Source organism: Aulonocara stuartgranti, assembly GCF_965226115.1.
Source record: "Aulonocara stuartgranti genome assembly, chromosome: 3".
NCBI lineage: Eukaryota > Metazoa > Chordata > Actinopteri > Cichliformes > Cichlidae > Aulonocara > Aulonocara stuartgranti.
In genome coordinates this window covers 42,126,998-42,145,089 of record NC_138941.1, presented here as the reverse complement: position 1 = coordinate 42,145,089, position 18,092 = coordinate 42,126,998, and the positions used below count along the sequence as shown (strand labels likewise).

General features: G+C 41.5%; 1 protein-coding gene across 2 annotated transcripts; it reads right to left on the bottom strand.

The window, feature by feature from the left end:
* Positions 1-6,523: 6,523 nt before the first annotated feature.
* Positions 6,524-16,459, bottom strand: LOC309701702 (up-regulator of cell proliferation-like). 2 transcript variants are annotated; one of them, XM_082525858.1, is made up of 4 exons: positions 16,338-16,459; positions 13,038-13,142; positions 12,702-12,879; positions 6,524-12,569 (listed from the first exon to the last, which is right to left on the bottom strand). In XM_082525858.1, exons 3-4 carry the CDS (start codon positions 12,814-12,816, stop codon positions 7,903-7,905), a joined length of 4,782 nt encoding a protein of 1,593 aa, XP_082381984.1. In that variant the 5' UTR covers positions 12,817-12,879; positions 13,038-13,142; positions 16,338-16,459; the 3' UTR covers positions 6,524-7,902. The 2 variants fall into 2 exon arrangements, with proteins under 2 accessions (XP_082381984.1, XP_082381983.1); XM_082525857.1 differs by having other exon boundaries at positions 12,702-12,810.
* Between the last annotated feature and the right edge of the window lie 1,633 nt (positions 16,460-18,092).

Below are 18,092 nucleotides of genomic sequence, written 5' to 3'. Positions count from 1 at the left end.
ATTCCCCTTGTTGTTTTCTAAATATGTTCTAGGTTAGTAAATTTACTTGTGAACGACCCATTTCCCCATAAGAAAGAAAGCAGTCTTTGCTTTTTTGGAAGAGGGCTGCCCACCACCTGCCAGCTGCAAAAGGTTGTGTGTGGCAAACAGCTGGCCACTAGCTACCTAGATTTCTTTTTTTAATTGAGCAATTGCAAAATACAAACTTTCAAAGAGGATAACACAGGTAATACAAATGAAAATTTGGAACAGTACAACAGTACAAGCTTGTATGAATCGGGAGTTCACATTTTTTGATATTAACAGATGAACCGGAAGCTTTAGAGAAGATTGAGATAATACTTGAAGTTTTATCTACAATTGATTTATCTTTCAAAAAGATAGATGTATCATCTGCAAACTGACTTTGAACTCTTTTTTAAAAATTGATATTCCTTGTATGTCGTTAGAATTTTTGATTAATAGTGTTAAGAATTGAGTTGCCAATATAAAAAGCTTTGGGGAAATAGGGCATCCTTGTCGGATTCCTTGTTGCATGTTTCTTTTCTTTTCCAAATATTTATTTATAAGTGACTTATGTATGTATGTATGTATGTATGTATGTATGTATGTATGTATGTATGTATGTATGTATGTATGTATGTATGTATGTATGTATGTATGTATGTATGTATGTATGTATGTATGTATGTATGTATGTATGTATATGTATATATTGTACTATTCTTAGTTAGCGTATTGTCTGTCTTGTCTTAATGTTGGTTTAAAATGGAGCACTGTAACAAAAAATAATTTCCCCCAGGGATCAATAAAGTATTCTGATTCTGATTCTGATTCTGATGTTGAATCCAGGAGTCATTCCTGGAAGGTGCTCCACCTGGAGACTCTGTTGTCCTGCTGGGAGACTTCAATGCTCACGTGGGTAACGACAGCGAGACCTGGAGGGGCGTGATTGGGAGGAACGGCCTCCCTGATCTGAACCCGAGCGGTGCTTTGTTATTGGACTTCTGTGCAAATCACAGTTTGGCCATAACGAGCACCTTGTTTGAAGATAAGAGTGTCCATAAGTGCACGTGGCACCAGGACGCTCTAGGCCGTAGGTCGATGATCGATTTTGTAATCGTATCACCAGACCTGCGACCATATGTTCTGGACACTCGTGTAAAGAGAGGGGCTGAGCTGTCAGCTGATCACCACCTGGTGGTGAGTTGGATCAGGTGGCGGGGGAGGACGCTGGACAGACCCGGTGCACCTAAACGCATAGTGAGGGTGTGCTGGGAACGTCTAGCAGAGGCCCCAGTCCACGAGATCTTCAACGCACACCTCTGGCAGAGCTTCAACAGCATTCCGAGGGAGACTGGGGACATTGAGTCCGAATGGACCATGTTGAGCGTCTCCATTGCCGAAGCTGCTGCATTGAGCTGCGGCCGCAAGGTGGTTGGTGCCTGCCGTGGTGGTAATCCCCGAACCAAATGGTGGACACCAGAGGTGAAGGGAGCCACCAGGCTGAAGAAGGAGTCCTATCGGGCTTGGTTAGCCTGTGGGACTCCGGAGGCAGCCGACAGGTATCGACAGGCCAAGCGGAATGCGGCTCGGGCAGTGGCTGAAGCAAAAACTCGGGTGTGGGAGGAGTTCGGAGAGGCCATGGAAAAAGACTTTCGGACTGCCTCGAAGAGATTCTGGCAAACCGTCAGGCGTCTCAGGAGGGGAAAACAGTGCTCTACCTGCACTGTGTATAGTGCTGGCGGAGCGCTGCTGACGTCGACTGAGAAAATTGTCAGGCGGTGGAAGGAATACTTCAAGGACCTCCTTAATCCTACTGACACGTCTTCCGAGGAGGAAGCAGAGTCTGGGGATGAGGGGAATGACCCGCAGTTTCCGGGGGCGAGGTCACTGAGGCAGTTAAACAACTCCTTGGTGGCAGAGCCCCTGGTGTTGATGAGGTCCGCCCCGAGTTCCTGAAGGCTCTGGACATTGTAGGGCTGTCCTGGTTGACACGCCTCTACAATGTTGCGTGGAGATCAGGGGCAGTACCCCTGGACTGGCAGACCGGGGGTGGTGTGTGACAAAGTGGAGGAGCAGTTGTAATGCTCTCCATTTGTCCCATATGTGTTTACTTTTTTTTTGCACATTGTACACAGTCTGTTTCTATGTATTTGCTATGATTTGCTATTTCAAGTCAAGTAACATTGCTTCACTCACTATCCCGGGTTTGTTTGTGTAAGCGTTCTGTTGCCGGCAAATCAAACATTCTGCAAATTAAGACAAATACTAAGTTATGTTTCTTTATACTTTATTATGTTACAGATTAAGTCATTTGTTCTTACTTACTTTGTTTGTCTTTTCAGTCTTCATGAAGGTCAGGTGTGGGGAAACACCCACCTAGCATTTCCTCATTTTAAAATCCTGATGATGTCACACATGACATCAGCAGGTCAAACCAAGTGAAGGGGTTTCTTTTTCAATAGAGATGCTTCCTTTTGTTTGTGTTAAGGTTTAAAGGGATTTGTTGAATGTTTTTCCTTTCGTTAATACTGCCATTTAGTTGTGTAAATGTGCGTGTTAGAAGTGTGTAGAGGTTTTGTGTTTTTAGATAATCTGTGTACAGTTTTAGATCCCTCAGCTGAGTGAGTGGTACTGGCTGGGCAATTGGAGGGAAATTGATGGCCCTATTTAAAGCCAGTCTCTACCAGATGCAGGAGAGAGGAGAGGTGAGCTGTGTTACCAGATCCATGCTATGTTGAGTTTTGTTAATAGAGTTTATTTGGGGAGGAAGTTTTGTTAAGTTACATTAAATTAAGTTCACTGTAAATAAATTGCTCACCTTGGAAACCTGAAATGTCTGCATAGTCTGCTTCCCTACCACCTTCCTTGACGTTTGAGTCTGACTCCTTCACATGGTGGTCCCCATCTTTAAGAAGGGAGACCGGAGGGTGTGTTCCAACTACAGGGGGATCACACTCCTCAGCCTCCCGGGGAAAGTCTATGCCAGGGTGCTGGAAAGGAGAGTTTGTCCGCTAGTCGAACCTCGGATACAGGAGGAACAATGCGGTTTTCGTCCTGGTCGCGGAACACTGGACCAGCTCTTCATCCTCTCGAGGATACTTGAGGGTGCATGGGAGTTTGCCCAACCAGTCTACATGTGTTTTGTGGACTTGGAGAAGGCATTCGACCGTGTCCCTCGGGGTGTCCTGTGGGAGGTGTTGCGGGAGTATGGGGTGTTTGGCCCATTGCTACGGGCCATTTGATCCCTATACAACCGTTGCAAGAGCTTGGTTCACATTGCCGGCAATAAGTCGGACTCGTTCCCGGTGGGTGATGGGCTCCGCCAGGGCTGCCCTTTGTCTCCGGTTCTGTTCATAATTTTTATGAACAGGATTTCTAGGCGCAGCCAAGTGGCGGAGGGCTTTCGCTTTGGTGGCCTCAGAATCTCATCTCTGCTTTTTGCGGATGATGTGGTTCTGTTGGCTTCATCGGGTGAGGGCCTCCAGCTCGCACTGGAACGGTTCGCAGCCGAGTGTGAAGCAGCGGGAATGAGGATCAGCACCTCCAAATCTGAGGCCATGGTTCTCAGCCAGAAAAGGGTGGAGTGCCCACTCCGGGACGGGGATAAGTTCCTGCCCCAAGTGGAGGAGTTCAAGTATCTCGGGGTCTTGTTCGCGAGTGATGGGAGAAGGGAGCCGGAGATCGACAGACGGATTGGGGCTGCAGCTGCAGTAATGCGGACGCTGCACCGGTCCGTCGTGGTGAAGAGGGAGCTGAGTGTAAAAGCGAAGCTCTCAATTTACCGGTCGATCTACGTCCCTACCCTCACCTATGGCCACGAGCTGTGGGTAGTGACTGAAAGAACGAGATCGCGGATACAAGCGGCAGAAATGAGCTTCCTCCGAAGGGTGGCTGGCCTCTCCCTTAGAGATAGGGTGAGAAGTTCGGCCATCCGGGAGGGGCTCAGAGTAGAGCCGCTGCTGCTCCACATCGAAAGGAGCCAGCTGAGGTGGTTCGGGCATCTGACAAGGATGCCTCCTGGGCGCCTCCTAGGTGAGGTGTTCCGGGCATGTCCCACCGGGAGGAGGCCCCGGGGCAGACCCAGGACACGCTGGAGAGATTATATCTCTCGGCTGGCCTGGGAACGCCTTGGTGTTCCCCCAGATAAGCTGGAGGAGGTGGCTGGGGAGAGGGAGGTCTGGGCCTCTCTGCTTAGGCTGCTGCCCCCGCGACCCGGCCTCGGATAAAGCGGATGAAGATGGATGGATGGATGGATGGATTCTTATATATATTGTTTGTTTACTTGCACTGCTGTAACTGGAGCCTCGTCGTCTCGTCTCTCTATATACTGCACTGTATGTAGCGGAGATGACAATAAAGTTTACTTTGACTTCAGCAGCGAGCAGGCGCACCGAGGGCTCTTGCGCTACTTTTCGCGTGTAGAATTTCAAAAAAAACATCGGTGCAAATTATAAGTCTCTATCATGATGTCTGGTGTTTTCGTGTTTGTTGGTTTGTTTTTATTTTGTTTTATTTTGCGAGTTGGTTATTAGATGCTGCTCCAGCCAGCCAGAGACTCCCCCGCCGCCCCGCCCTCTCCTCCCTGTGCCGCAAGCAGCAGGCGCACCTCGCAAACGGAGGGCGCCCTTACTCCCAGCAAATGGGCGATAGAAAACCGATCGGTACCTGTGCCATTCCCTGGCTGACGTCGGGGCAGCATGAATAGGAGCATTTTTTTTTTTTTGCCGATGCCCGTGATGCCGCCCCCCACCTCGATGCCGCCCCGGGCAACCGCCCGTGTCGCCCGTATCTAAAACCGCTACTGCTACTGTGGCTAATTACAATTCCCGAAAACCTGTTGAACAGGATCGTCACTCCAGCTGAATGTGAAGTCCCATGGCTGAAGAAAACATAATCTCCCTATTGTTGTTTCCAGAAATTTTTATCTGCCTCCCCCAAATGAGTCTCTTAAAAAATAATGTTGCTCTTCTGCTCTTTGCAAAAAAGAAAAGTTGCTTTACGCTTTGCATTGTTCTTTAAACCCCCAACATTCAAAGAAAAAATGGATAACATTCGCTAAATAATAAGAGTGCACGAAGAGAGTGGTGCGCAGTAATGAGCAGCTAATGTGTTCCCAACAAAATTCAACATTAGCATTTATTGCAGCAACCCTTAAGGTGTCTGAACATTCGTAGAACTGGTAAACTAGTCACAGTACCTGAAATGGAACAATGTTACACAGGATGTTCAAACAGGATCCACCTGACTGTTATCAATCAGTGCGTAACCTTCCTTCAGAAACGCTCTTTTTCCCTTCTTCCTGGCCTCCTGAACCATTGGCCACAGCTTAGAATGAGCCTCCCTGTCTTCTTTGGAGAAATATTCACTGAAGTGAATATGCATTTCATTACACACTTGGGCTTGGGCTGAGCACCTGCCCCTTTCCTGATGGGTGCCCAAAGTGCCCTTTTCTTCAGGCAATTAAAAAAAAATTGTAATAAAAAAAAAAAATGAGTGCGGAGTCCTGTCTGTGTTACTTAACAATAATATTTAACTATTAATCACAGTTTTGCTAAATAAAAAGATCTGACTTGCATCAGTCACATGACTACCCATTAATCAATGATCGCCCTTGACGGCAGAGCGCCCTGGTTATGAGCCGGGAACGAGCTCGCGAAGAGCACGTGCATTTTCTTGCTACCAGAGAGCAGAGTGAAACTGACCCCCCACCCACTTGAAACGTAAAGGCAAATAGGTGGAGCGGTTAGTGTTACGTTTGTGCTGATTTGTGCAGGTAAAATGAGCGTTTGTGCTGCTACGGTTTTTGAGATATTAAACTTTATTTTATAGGTCATTCAAAGGTCACCATCCCCCAAGACTGCTCCAAAACAGACCAAAATGGTCTACTTTTTTAGTGCTACGTTTGTGCTGATTTGTGCAGGTAAAATTAGAGTTTGTGCTGCTATGGTTTCTGAGATATTCTGTTATTGTATTACTGCTGAAAAATGTCTTTTTCAAATGACTTTTAGCTTTGTGTGTTCACTTGTTCAATAAAGTTCTGTTTAAAAACTCTTCTTATTGTATTTAATCAAATTTGTAAATTTGTAATGAGTGTAGTCTTTTTTTTTTTACTTCATTCACTTTTTGTTCATAAAACCATGATGCAAATGCTTGAGTGGATTAAAAAAACTTTATTGAAAACTACATTTGAACTTTTTACACTCACATGAACACTTTTTGAAAAACGAACAAGCTAGCAGTTTTTTGCATCAAATACACATTTTTTGGCAGAAAAATGTATTATTTGGCATTACTGTGTCTGACGGATTCTTAGAACAGCGTGTTAAATCTGATTTCTGAACAAGGTAAGCTTACATTTAAAATACTGAGGTTTTAGTTACTGAGTTAATACATGATATAGCTAACTGTCTGGATCAAAGGGATTTTTTTTCAATGTTAAACATTTTCAAAAACCCAGCAATTGCAAATTTGCAAATCCGAGAAAACTTTAAAAAAAATGTTGCTTGTATGACTTTCAGTGAGAAAATGCATCACTCATTCCATCATGAGTCCATACACTTCCTTTAGGGAGTACACTCATTAAGTATAAACTGGTGACCAGATTATCTCAGTGTACTTTCCATTCATGTACACCTCCTTTACTCTTTCACAATTCCTTAACCACATTTTTGTTCTAACTTTACGTCTTTCAATGAATTGTTAAAGAAGACATGGATTTGTTGCTGGGGGTATTTCACCATTCAGTTGTTTGTCGACCTGTGAGGGAAGGTTCTTGCCTGAACTGTGACCAGTGTTTAATAGTCCAGATGTATGTGGACACACACGGTTGAAGCATTATGGTCATATATTTGGGGCTGAATATAGTTTGTTTAACTCCAACACATAAAAACTGATACAAATCAAAATAACACATCACTGCGATCCTGTGTCACATCACTTAACACTTTACAATGGCAAAGACTCAACAACTGTGACAAACAGACATAACTGAGGTCATTTAGGATTACAACTGAGTGACTGAATATAATTAACTCAAATTGTGGATCTCACCAGAAAGAAAATGAATCCTGTAAATCCTTTAAAAACTGGGTGGAAGATCAAACATGTCAGTGAAAGAAAAGCTTATGATAATTTCTATGAAAGCAAATCAAACAAAATCACATAGTCAAGTGAATAAAAAACAGTTTGTACTCAGATGATCTTTTAAAATACTAAACATGTAAATACTTGACTCAATAATCCTCATAGAAACAAAAACTATATACTGATTTTTTTAAATTTAAGTCATTTGAAACAAAAGTTTAACAAAACTCAAAAGGAATCAATTACATGTCACATATCATATGTATTTAAAAGTTAAAATAAGATAACTAATCAGTGACTACATGCATATTCTCAGTCTTTATTGTACTGCCGCGAATGTCCAACAATTTTTTCACTGACTGTAAGGTTTCGCGGATGAATACAACAAGATAAAACCAGTATCAGTACCAAACCAAGAAGATTTATTCATAACAGACAGGAAAAGGCCCAGGGAAGCAGAGTTAACGATTAAAACAATGAAAAAAGTAATGATAAAAACCCTGAAAAACCATACATTTCAAATCCGAGCCTCAACTCTTGTGGATTGGTACCAAACGACTCACGGACCAGTATCGGTCCGTGGCCCGGGGGTTGGGCACCGCTGAATTAGAGTATTTTTCATGAACTTGATGAAAGTGATCAGCCAGCATTGTGGGTTGTTTTTTAAATTTCATTGTAAGCCACAGTAGTTATGTTTCTGCGTAGTAACAATATCTTAATTTAGAAATTTTTCTTCAGTATCACAAAAACAATTATTGTGATATTTTCTCCTGTAAGGCTCCAGTCAACCGCGCACCATGAATTGGAAAGTTACTAGATGTAAAATGATTCTTTCAAACTTTTTTCTGCCTGTTCTTTGTTTATTTTTTTCCAAGCTTCTGGAATGACAGCAGGTACTGCTTCATATTCTTGAGCAAAGTTACTGTTGTATTTTGTCATTACATATTTCCAGTAGTCTGATGCCTCCAGGCTCTCGTCTGGTTGAATTTTCCAGTCTTTGAGAATTTCCTTGTAATTCTTATAAGGGTGTGGTTTATATTGTGTTTCAATGCAGCAAAATTTTTTGTGACTTTTCACATTGGAAGAGCATAAGTCAGTGAGAAGTATACCTGTTGAGAATTTCCTGTATTCACCCAGACCCTGTGGCCTGTGCAGTGAAACAAAGTGCTCAGTATGGGCTTTTCCTCCTGCGTCACAGGGAGCTGCACAGAATGGACACTGTTTGCCACAACCAATCAGCTGCTTGAAAAGCTCATCCTGAGGCTCTACACAGAGATGTTGTAGTTTCTTTTCAAATGTAGATTCTTTAAACTCATTTCTGAGAGTTTCTGTCATGTCATTCACAGATGTTGTGAGCCAGTCAGCAAACTGTTCCTTGTCAGCATTGTTCAGTATCATGAAAGCACCAAGAGCATCCTGGGAAATGACCAGTTTATCACCAAGTTCTTTACAAATATCTTTAATAAAAGCCTTGAAGCCATCACTCTTTCTGGTTTTTGCCTTGTTGATGGCAGAATTTATGCTGTCAATACATGACTGCAGATGTCGCTCCTCAAACTCAAAAACTGTCGACTCATTTGAGAAGTGCTTCTTTATCTGTTCAAGTATCCATGTTTTTACATACTTCTCATATGAGCGAATGTAGCTCAGATAGCTTTGAAAATCCTCCTTGGAGAGCGAATCCAGTAAAATTGAATACTGGAAGGACATTCTTGTGCTGAACTGCTCGAGTTTCCTCATTTCACCAATGATATCAGGACCCAGGGAGCGATTAACAAAGTCTTCAACAGCAGGCTTCAAACATTGTTTTGTGAATTCTTCTGCCTTCTTCTGACACTGGTCTCGTTCATGAAACACATCTTTGAAGTCCTCATGAAACTTTTCCTTGTTTTTAGTCAGACATCTGTACGGATCATTTTCTTCTATGAAATCTTCGTGCATTTTCTGAAACTTTCTGGCTGCAAATCCACAGATGTGCTGTTTTAGCGAAACTTCAAACTCAATGTTTATCTTGACATCTTGATGGTTTTTCAGCTTCTCATCAATCATGCGGAGGATCTCCTGGATGTAATTGTCATGGTAATTGATTTTTTTTTTCACTTGTTTATTCACAGAGTGTTTGCAAGCAGCTATGATGCTGTCAGACAGACCTTTTATGTGATCCTGACCAGTAAAAACTTTGTTTGTTGTGTGTTTAAATTTGCTTAACCATCTTTCAGCTGTATGTTTGAAAGACTCGTTTCCAAAATCTTGCAGATTATTTTCAGTTAATAATTGTTGTGCACGGCTCCCCCTGTGTTTCAGATTTTCTCTGAGGTAGCGGGACACGCTGTCTGTAACATTTACAATTTTTTGTTCAGAGAAAGACAGTTTTTCTAAAGTTTCCCTCCACATCTTCTCAAACTCTTCGTCCAACTCTCTGTTTGTCATTTTGACTTTTTTCTTTCGACATTTATCAATTAATGCACACACTGCTTTTTCAATCTCTTTTCTGTGACTTTCTTTGATTTTAATAATTTCTGTCATTCCATGTCTGATTTCTGCTGCTGCTTCAAGCTGATACTTTACACCACTTTCTATTTCAAGACGAAGGATTTTTGCACTGTTTGAGAATTCCTCTTTGTATCCTTCAACCAGATCCACATGACCCTCTGTTTGCTTGAAATATTGTGTCAGATTGTCCAGAATCTTTGTCTCCCATGCAGACAGCACTGTGGAGGCTTCACTTTTCAAAAATCCGAGAAATTCTCTCATGTCAGATGTTTCAGATATGGTTGCAATGGTACCAAAATTTGAAATTATCGTTTCTGCATCTTTTACCCAGGTGTACATTTCTTTTCTGAACTCCCACTCCCATTTGTTGAACTGTGTGCAGAGCTTCATGTATGCATCAGCTACGAGGCTGTTTCTGAAGCTGAAGATGAAGTTTTCATGCTTTACTGCATTCCACAGGCTTTTCACCCACTCTTTAAACTCCATGACATTATTAGCAGATGACTCACAGTTTCCCAGTAGTTGGATGATGTTTTTCTTGAGTTCATATACAGCCTCACTGTATCCTGCATTAACTGGTGCCATTGGTGGGTTTCCATTCCACAGTCCAGGAATGTACCAGTTCCCAGTGTCTGGACTGTACTCCATCACATCAGTGAAGTTCTTGTTCTCCTCTTTCTTTTCCATTTTGGCTGCTGCCTGAGTCATCTCATTCAACTGATCCAGGAGCAGTTTCCTGTCTCGTAAGTTCTTATCATGGGCTGAAACATCCGACACATTCTGGTGAACAAACTGACATTTAGGCTTTTTGCCCACCTCCTTCATCCTGAGAAAAGCGTGCACAACTATTTGTAGGATATCCTTCATTTCTGTTGAATTCTCCATTGCAATGTTGACTATGGTGACATCACTCAGCCCCACAACAAGTGTTGCAAGCTCATTGTCGTGCTCATAGCTGTTGTCCAGTTGTGCAAGTTCTGGTGACTTTAAGCCCTCAGTGTCAATGATCACCAAGAAGTCACAGTTTAGGACGTTTTTCATGTCTTCATTGATTTTGATGAGCAACATAAAGGCACCTCGAGTACATCGACCACTGCTGACTGCAAACTGTACTCCAAACATGGTGTTAAGGAGGGTGGACTTTCCTGTGCTCTGAACTCCAAGAACTGTGACTACTCGTATCTTTCTGTTTGGAGACACCAGGTCACTGAGCTGAGAGAGAACATCACTCACCCATCTGAGAGGGATGTTGGATGCATCTCCATCTACGAGCTCAAGAGGAAATCCATCAAGCAACAACTCTGCACACAGTTTGGGCAGATGCTGCAATTGTTGACGTGATCTGTCTGTTTCTGGAAGAGACAGTGAAGCTTCATAGATCTGACCCATTTCACGGAAGAAGTGTTCAGTCCCCAGTGAGCTGTTGGAAATCTTTCTGTCAATTTCTTTGATCTCCTCTTTGTTCTCAGAGTTCTTGCATTTTTCTTTATATTTCTCTCGGAGTTCAGACAGTTTTACATGAGACACATTATCGAGGTTCATTCTCATCCACTTCAGGAAATAAAACCTCTCTGTTCCTGGGCTTGATATCCCTGTGATGAAGTTTGTCATAGCTGTCGACATCTCATAAGAGTTTTGCTTTTTCCGCAGTTCTGTTTTCTGTTTCTGAAGATCACTTTTGTAATGTTCTATATTTTTAGACCCAACATTTCGAAGTCGAAACTCTTCCTTCTGTAACGAGGTCAGTTTTTTCCATATTTGTCCTTGTCTGGGAAGCTGATCTTCTTTGTATTTATGGATGTCTTGATTTCCTGCAGTGATGGCGTCTGCATTTTTCTTTGCAGTCTGGCACTCTGAAAAATCTTCATCAACCAGGATTCCCAGTTCATGGGCAACATCCACCATCTTCTCTATTTTCATCTTCAGCTCTGATTTCTCAATCACATTTCTGACTGTCTTCCTCAAATCTTTTACAAAGTGTGCTTCATTTTTCTGCTTTGTCTTAAAAATAATGTTGTTATTGCTGAAGCACAACTTGGTTGCCAGGTTTTTCACAGTATCCAAATTGAAGCGCTTGCTCTCACAGTTACCAACCAAGAAGATCTGTGCTTTTTTGTTCTGGCTTTTAAGTAGACTGATCACAGAGTCAGACTCAGAATCCAAATGATCAAAGAAAACAAAAACTGCTGCAGATGTCTGACACAAAAAGGAGTATTGTGTTTCAAATGAAGCAATGTCTCCGCGAAGGTTGGCTACAGCCACTGGCTGACTGAAAATATCAATGTTTGTGTTTCCACCAGGAAGATACCAAGTAATTTCAGTCAGTCCGTTGGAAATTCTTCTTGAACTGTCACCACACTCCATGTTGTGGTGAACAAAGGTGTTGTGGTATTGCTGATCATTGCTCAGAAGCTTATTGAGAATCTCTGACTTGGACAAGGAGCACTCACCCAGTCTGACAAAAGAGACCATTGGAAGTTCAGAGAGAACAATTCTTTCTTCAATGAAGCCCTTTGACTGTGAAAGAGACTGAGGTCTGTACTTTTTAACAATGTCTCTCATGGCCCACAGCATGAGTGTGCACTGTTCTGTGTCACAATTAGGAAGCAGCAGAGGGACAGAGAACTGACACATGGACATTTTTAGTGCCATTTCCTGCTGTAGAAAACCATCAGAACACAGAAAGAGAGCAGTGATTATGTCGAGGGGGTTCACCATGTCCTCTGTGTTTGAATGGTTGATCATATTATCAAGATCTAAGTATGCACTCCCTGTTTCATCATCACTGTTTGACTCACACTCTGATGTACATTTCACATTAAGCATCATTACTTTCTTTAGAAAATACCATGGAAGGTCAGATTTACGCCTGGCAGGTTCATCAGTGATGTTCTTCAAATCAATCTCAAGTATTCTGCTGAGTGATAGCTTCTTTGTGTAGCACTGCGTCAAGTCCAGCTCTTCCAATAAGTTCTCCAGGTGTTTCACTGTGGATGTGAGATTTAAAAGTTATTGCATCCTGCTTTTATTTACAACTTAACCAGTATGTCATCTGGTTTTGTAATTGGTGTTAACTTTTACTTGTGTGTGTGTCTGTGTGTAGGTAACAATGGACTGACCTTTGCTTTCATCCTTCATGTCTTCAGGAGTCTGGCTGGACTTTTGTTCCTCTGGTTTCAGGTTGTCTGGCTCTGAGCTGTCCATGTCTGTCAACTCTTTTCCTCCTGTCTGCATGTAATCACTGTGTAATTCTCACTTTCACCAGCAGGCGTGTCCAAATGCTGAGACACTAACTCACTGTTGATATTAAACAGTATTGTCTTGACAACTAGTAACTGTAGGGATAATAATAGTAATACTTATAATATTAATATATTAATGGTTTTTATTTACAGAAGTCACATCATGTCATGTCCTTCTGCTGTGGCAATAAAAAGCATAAAGATGACTTTTACCTCCTGTAACAATCTGCTGACAGTCATCCCTGCAGGTAGAACATGGTGCCGATGGAGGTCATCCTCACAGTATAGTTCAACAACTAAATCTTCATCATTGTTTTCCTTTTTTACAAATGACGATAAAAAGAGAAAAAACATTGAAATACATTATTGCAAACACATATCAAGAGAACAATATCTCCGTTTCTCCCAATCATCTCACAAACAATTTGAGTACTTTTAATAACATAGGCAAATGAGTAAAACCCTGACCATGATTTTCATACTCGTTTGCAGCCCTGTGCCCTAAAATATGTGGTTCACAAAACCATTGTTTTGTGTTAATAAGGGTTTTGAATTGTGGTTTTTAACTATTTTTGTCCCTTAATACAGTATGAATTTAAAAGCGTGGGGTTAACAGCCTGCCTGCAACCAAGTGATGTTCTATTATTAGACTTCAGGGCAAGTAACATTAACAAACACCATGTTCATACATTGTCCATAAGTGCACTTGGCACCAGGACAAACTAGGTCACAGGTTGATGATCAATTTTGTCATCATATCATCGGATCTGTGGCTATATATTCTGCACGCTTGATTGAAAAGCTGAGCTGAGCTGTCAGAATGTGGCTCGGCCAGTAAATAAAACAACTTTTTTCTGCTTCTGCACTATTGACAATAAAATTGTTGTACTATTGCTGTGCATAAGTCACTTCCTTTCAATTCCTCAGGCAGTGTAGTGCAGCAGGGATTCTGACAACTCCTCTTACACTGTTAGATGAACACATTCCATTTCACTCAGGATCATGTGATTTCTTGTAAAGGTGTATAGTGCCTCCTTTCCTCTCATTCTGTAAAGCAGTGTAGTGGACCTTAGGTCACACACTTAACTAAATAAACTAAACCTAAAAAACTAAAACTATATGTGAAAAAATATTCAACTAAGAAAATTGTCAAAACCTACTTTTTAAAAAACTGTTGTTATGCGGTTCAGAGCTGTGGATCTGGAGATTTTTTCTGGAGATCTGTATCTATTGGGCGCATTTAAGCGTATTTAAGCTTTTGTGGGTGAGCAAGAGACATGTTATGTGTTATTTTAGACATTTTTACATACAGACAAGTTTTTGAAAGTCAAAACGATCAGATTTGTGAAAGCTGAACTTAACAAATTGTGCGTAAATTATCAATATTTATTCAGGTTTGGATGTATGCATTCGTGAAATGCTTTTACATGTGTTCTTTAGTAATTGTGTGGGAATTGAAGCATGCATGTGTGAGTCTTCAAAGGTTACATAGAAATCATTGTATACATTTGTAAAGCTTGGTTGGAAATGATGTGGATCATTTCACATATGTTTTAATTTAAAGTAGGCCTGCACATGACAGCTCTGCTCTGCTCTTCAAAGTGTTTGTTAAACAGTTCTTTCAAGCAAAACTCTCTTCTCCTTATCTTATCATTCTCTTATTAAGTACAGGGTGGGCCATTTACATGGATACACCATAATAAAATGGGAATGGTTGGTGATATTAAAGTCCTGTTTGTGGCACATTAGTATATGTGAGGGGGCAAACTCAAGATGGGTGGTGACCATGGTGGCCATTTAGAAGTCGGCCATCTTGGATACAACTTTTTTTTTTTCAATAGGAAGAGGGCCATGTGACACATCAAACTTATTGGTAATGTTACAAGAAAAACAATGGTGTGCTAGGTTTCAATGTAACGTTATTCTTTCATGAGTTATTTACAAGTTTCACTTTGTTCACCGCCATTGACATGTCAAAGAGGTTAACACGTGAGGAGCGGATCGAAATTGTGTTGATATCTGGTGAACGCAGTAACCGGGTCATTGCAGCAGATTTCAATGCAAGACACACTATGAGACCACCCATCTCCCATGCTACAGTTATCAAACTACTTGCTAAGTTTCGTGAAACTGGTTCAGTGTTGGATTTGCCAAAATGTGGACGCAAGAAAACTGTCACTAATGAAGAAACATCAGTGGCTGTCCTAGCTTCATTCAGCAAGAGCCCACAGCGTAGCACTCTCCGCATGTCACTGGAGAGTGGCATTAGTCGAACATCCCTTCGGCGGATATTAGCTACTCACAAATGGCACCCTTACAAACTCCAGCTACTGCAGCATCTCAACGAGGATGACCCAGATCGGCGCACAGAATTTGCAGAATGGGCAAAACAAAAATTGGAACAGGACCCTCAGTTCATGCAGAAGATTTTGTTCAGTGATGAGGCAAACTTTTATGTGAATGGTGAAGTTAACAAACAAAATCACCGCTATTGGTCTGACACTAACCCACATTGGATGGATCCTCCAAGACTGTTGGAACAACAAAAGTGATGGTTTGGTGTGGTATATGGGGTACAACGATAGTGGGTCCATTCTTCATCAATGGAAACCTTAAGGCCACTGGATATTTGAAATTGCTTCATGATGATGTGTTTCCCTCTTTATGCACTGAAGCTGGCATGTTCCCTGAGATTTTTCCAGCAAGATGGTGCACCACCACATTATGGTGCCAGGTCCGAGCATTCCTAGATGAACAGTTTCCTGGAAAGTGGATTGGTCATCGTGGGCCAGTTGAATGGCCCCCAAGGTCTCCCGATCTGAACCCCTTAGACTTTTATCTTTGGGGTCATCTGAAGGCAATTGTCTATGGTGTGAAAATACGAGATGTGCAGCACCTGAAACTATGGATACTGGATGCCTGTGCTGGCATTTCTCCTGCGGTGTTGCTATCAGTGTGTGAAGAGTGGGAGAAGAGGGTTGCATTGACAATCCAACACAATGGGCAGCACATTGAACACATTTTAAAAGTGGTCAGAAACTTGTAAATAACTCATGAAAGAATAAAGTTACATTGAAACCAAGCACACCATTGTTTTTCTTGTGACATTACAAATAAGTTTGATGGGTCACATGGCCCTCTTCCTGTATCCATATAAATGGCCCACCCTGTATATGCATCCTGTCTGATTTGGATAGTTTTCTATCCAATTTTATCTGACTTGTGACCTGTTATTATTCTATACCAACCCCAAAATGCACATAATGCAATTTAGTCAGCACAGTGTGTTAGACTAATGTGTGCCGAAGCATACTTTTTCTTAACCCAATAATCAGACTGTAAGTCTACAAAGAATGAAAGCCTTTCTTGAGAAATCTTTTGCTTATTGCAGACTAGACTATTGCATTGAAAAAAGCAGCTTGGTGAATTCACTAGTTAACATCTGGTCTTCCTTATCATCCACATAACAGAAACATCCCTATGAAAAAGAAATAAAAGTATTAAACAACCTACCGTAATGGAAGAGATTTGTCGTCTAACTTAGTCTGCTTCTGCACTAGTGGCAGCACAATTGTTTTCCTGTTTCTGTAGACAAGTCGCTTCTTTTGAATTCTTCAGACAGTGTAGTGCAGCCAGTATTCTGACCACCACTTTTATACTGTTAAATGAACACTTTCATTTTCACTCAGGATCCTGTGATTTCTCGTAAAGGGGTGAGGTGCCTCACTTACTTTCATTTTGTAAGGCAGTGTAGTTAGATTCAAGATTCTTTATTTGTCACGTGCATGGTTATACGGGTATAACATGCAGTGAAATGTGGCCTGATAGGCTCCTCGACTGTGCAAAAAAAAAAAAAAAGTGGTGGTGGTTAGTGGCAGTTTTTGATATGGGCGACATGGGCCGTAGTGTCATGGTGGGGGTGGCATCATGGGCATTGGCAAAAAAGTTGCTTGCACCCAATGTTCCCTCTAATTTTTCATGTGTCTGAGCAAACACAAACTCTGGTCCAACTCCCTGAGCACTGTGTGCTCAGGGAGTTGGACCACTGTGTGCAACATTAGACAATTCGAAACCATCCAAGTTACATGGTTTATTAAAATAATCAAATTACAGCATTTACATGTTACTTTTAATTAACTGCTTTAGCCCACTTACAATGAAAATTTAAAAAAAATCTTGTTCATGACCTGTGTAGTAACACTATTCGAAGTAAAAGTAACTTGAACTCCAATTTTGAAAACACAACTTTCTTTCTTTGTTTTTTATAAAGCTGACTTGTATTATGAGTCTGTGGTCTGGGAGAGAGTCCTGTTACTCTCTGTCTGCAAAATACAGTATATAATGACAAATGTTGGGCAATGAATTATATAGTAACTTCTTCAAAAAAGTAACTGAGTTATGCAAACAACAAAGTTTTTTGCAGCTGTTTACCTAAAAATGGAGCCAAGGCTCCATCAAATCTGATGCCACACAAATTATTTGTGTCACTCCAAAAAATAATTTCTGTCCACTATGAAATAAAGGAGAACAACAGCCTGATACCTGCAGGCCTGACAGCAGGAGTTGTATCACTGCTGTAACACCTGTAACATTCAGCAGTTGCCTCATTGTTCTGCCACACACAACAAAACTACTGACTACACTACACACTAACTACACAAGATTTGGCTAAACGTCGCAAATCTCTCACATCTCAAAACACCGCTGTCACTCCTAAAACTTCCCCCTTTCCTAAACATCTAAATGCCACGTTGCCATATCATTTTTTGATAGGTCGACATTGTTGGGAATTTTAGCACTACGGTTAGCATTTACAGGATATTGTTTTGTAGTGATATTATACAGGAGAACTGTTACTCAATAAGGCCCATTTACTAGTTGTTTTTCTCTTTCTCTCTGACCCAAGAATTGATGTGTAAGACTCACAGGCTGGTACCCCAAGGTCGAAAATACCACAGAGACGAGACCACTTCCTTACTCCCATCCTCCCTTCCTTATCTTTTAGAAAAGAGCTTGTTAAAGGCCAGGTGGTTTGTTTCAGAATTCACTAATGAAAGAACTCTGTATTCTATGTCTAGGAGTGTATTTTGCTGGGATGATCATAAATTGTAGCTGAACTGATAAACTACACAAAGGATACTTCTTTGTTCAGAAGGCAGGAAGACGTTTCCTTATTTGGTCTGTACCGGTTTGAACTGAGAACCTGCTGACACACGAACCTTTTTTTCCTCTATATAAACTGTTGTATGATGAATAAACCTTTGAGTT

Coding starts and splice junctions, on each gene's coding strand:
- LOC309701702 (XM_082525857.1), bottom strand. CDS start 13,064: ATGACTGTCAGCAGATTGTTACAGGAG. Junction 12,811..13,037: donor TCAGCAGATTGTTACAGGAG/GTAAAAGTCATC, acceptor GATTACATGCAG/ACAGGAGGAAAAGAGTTGAC. Junction 12,570..12,701: donor CATGAAGGATGAAAGCAAAG/GTCAGTCCATTG, acceptor TCACATCCACAG/TGAAACACCTGGAGAACTTA.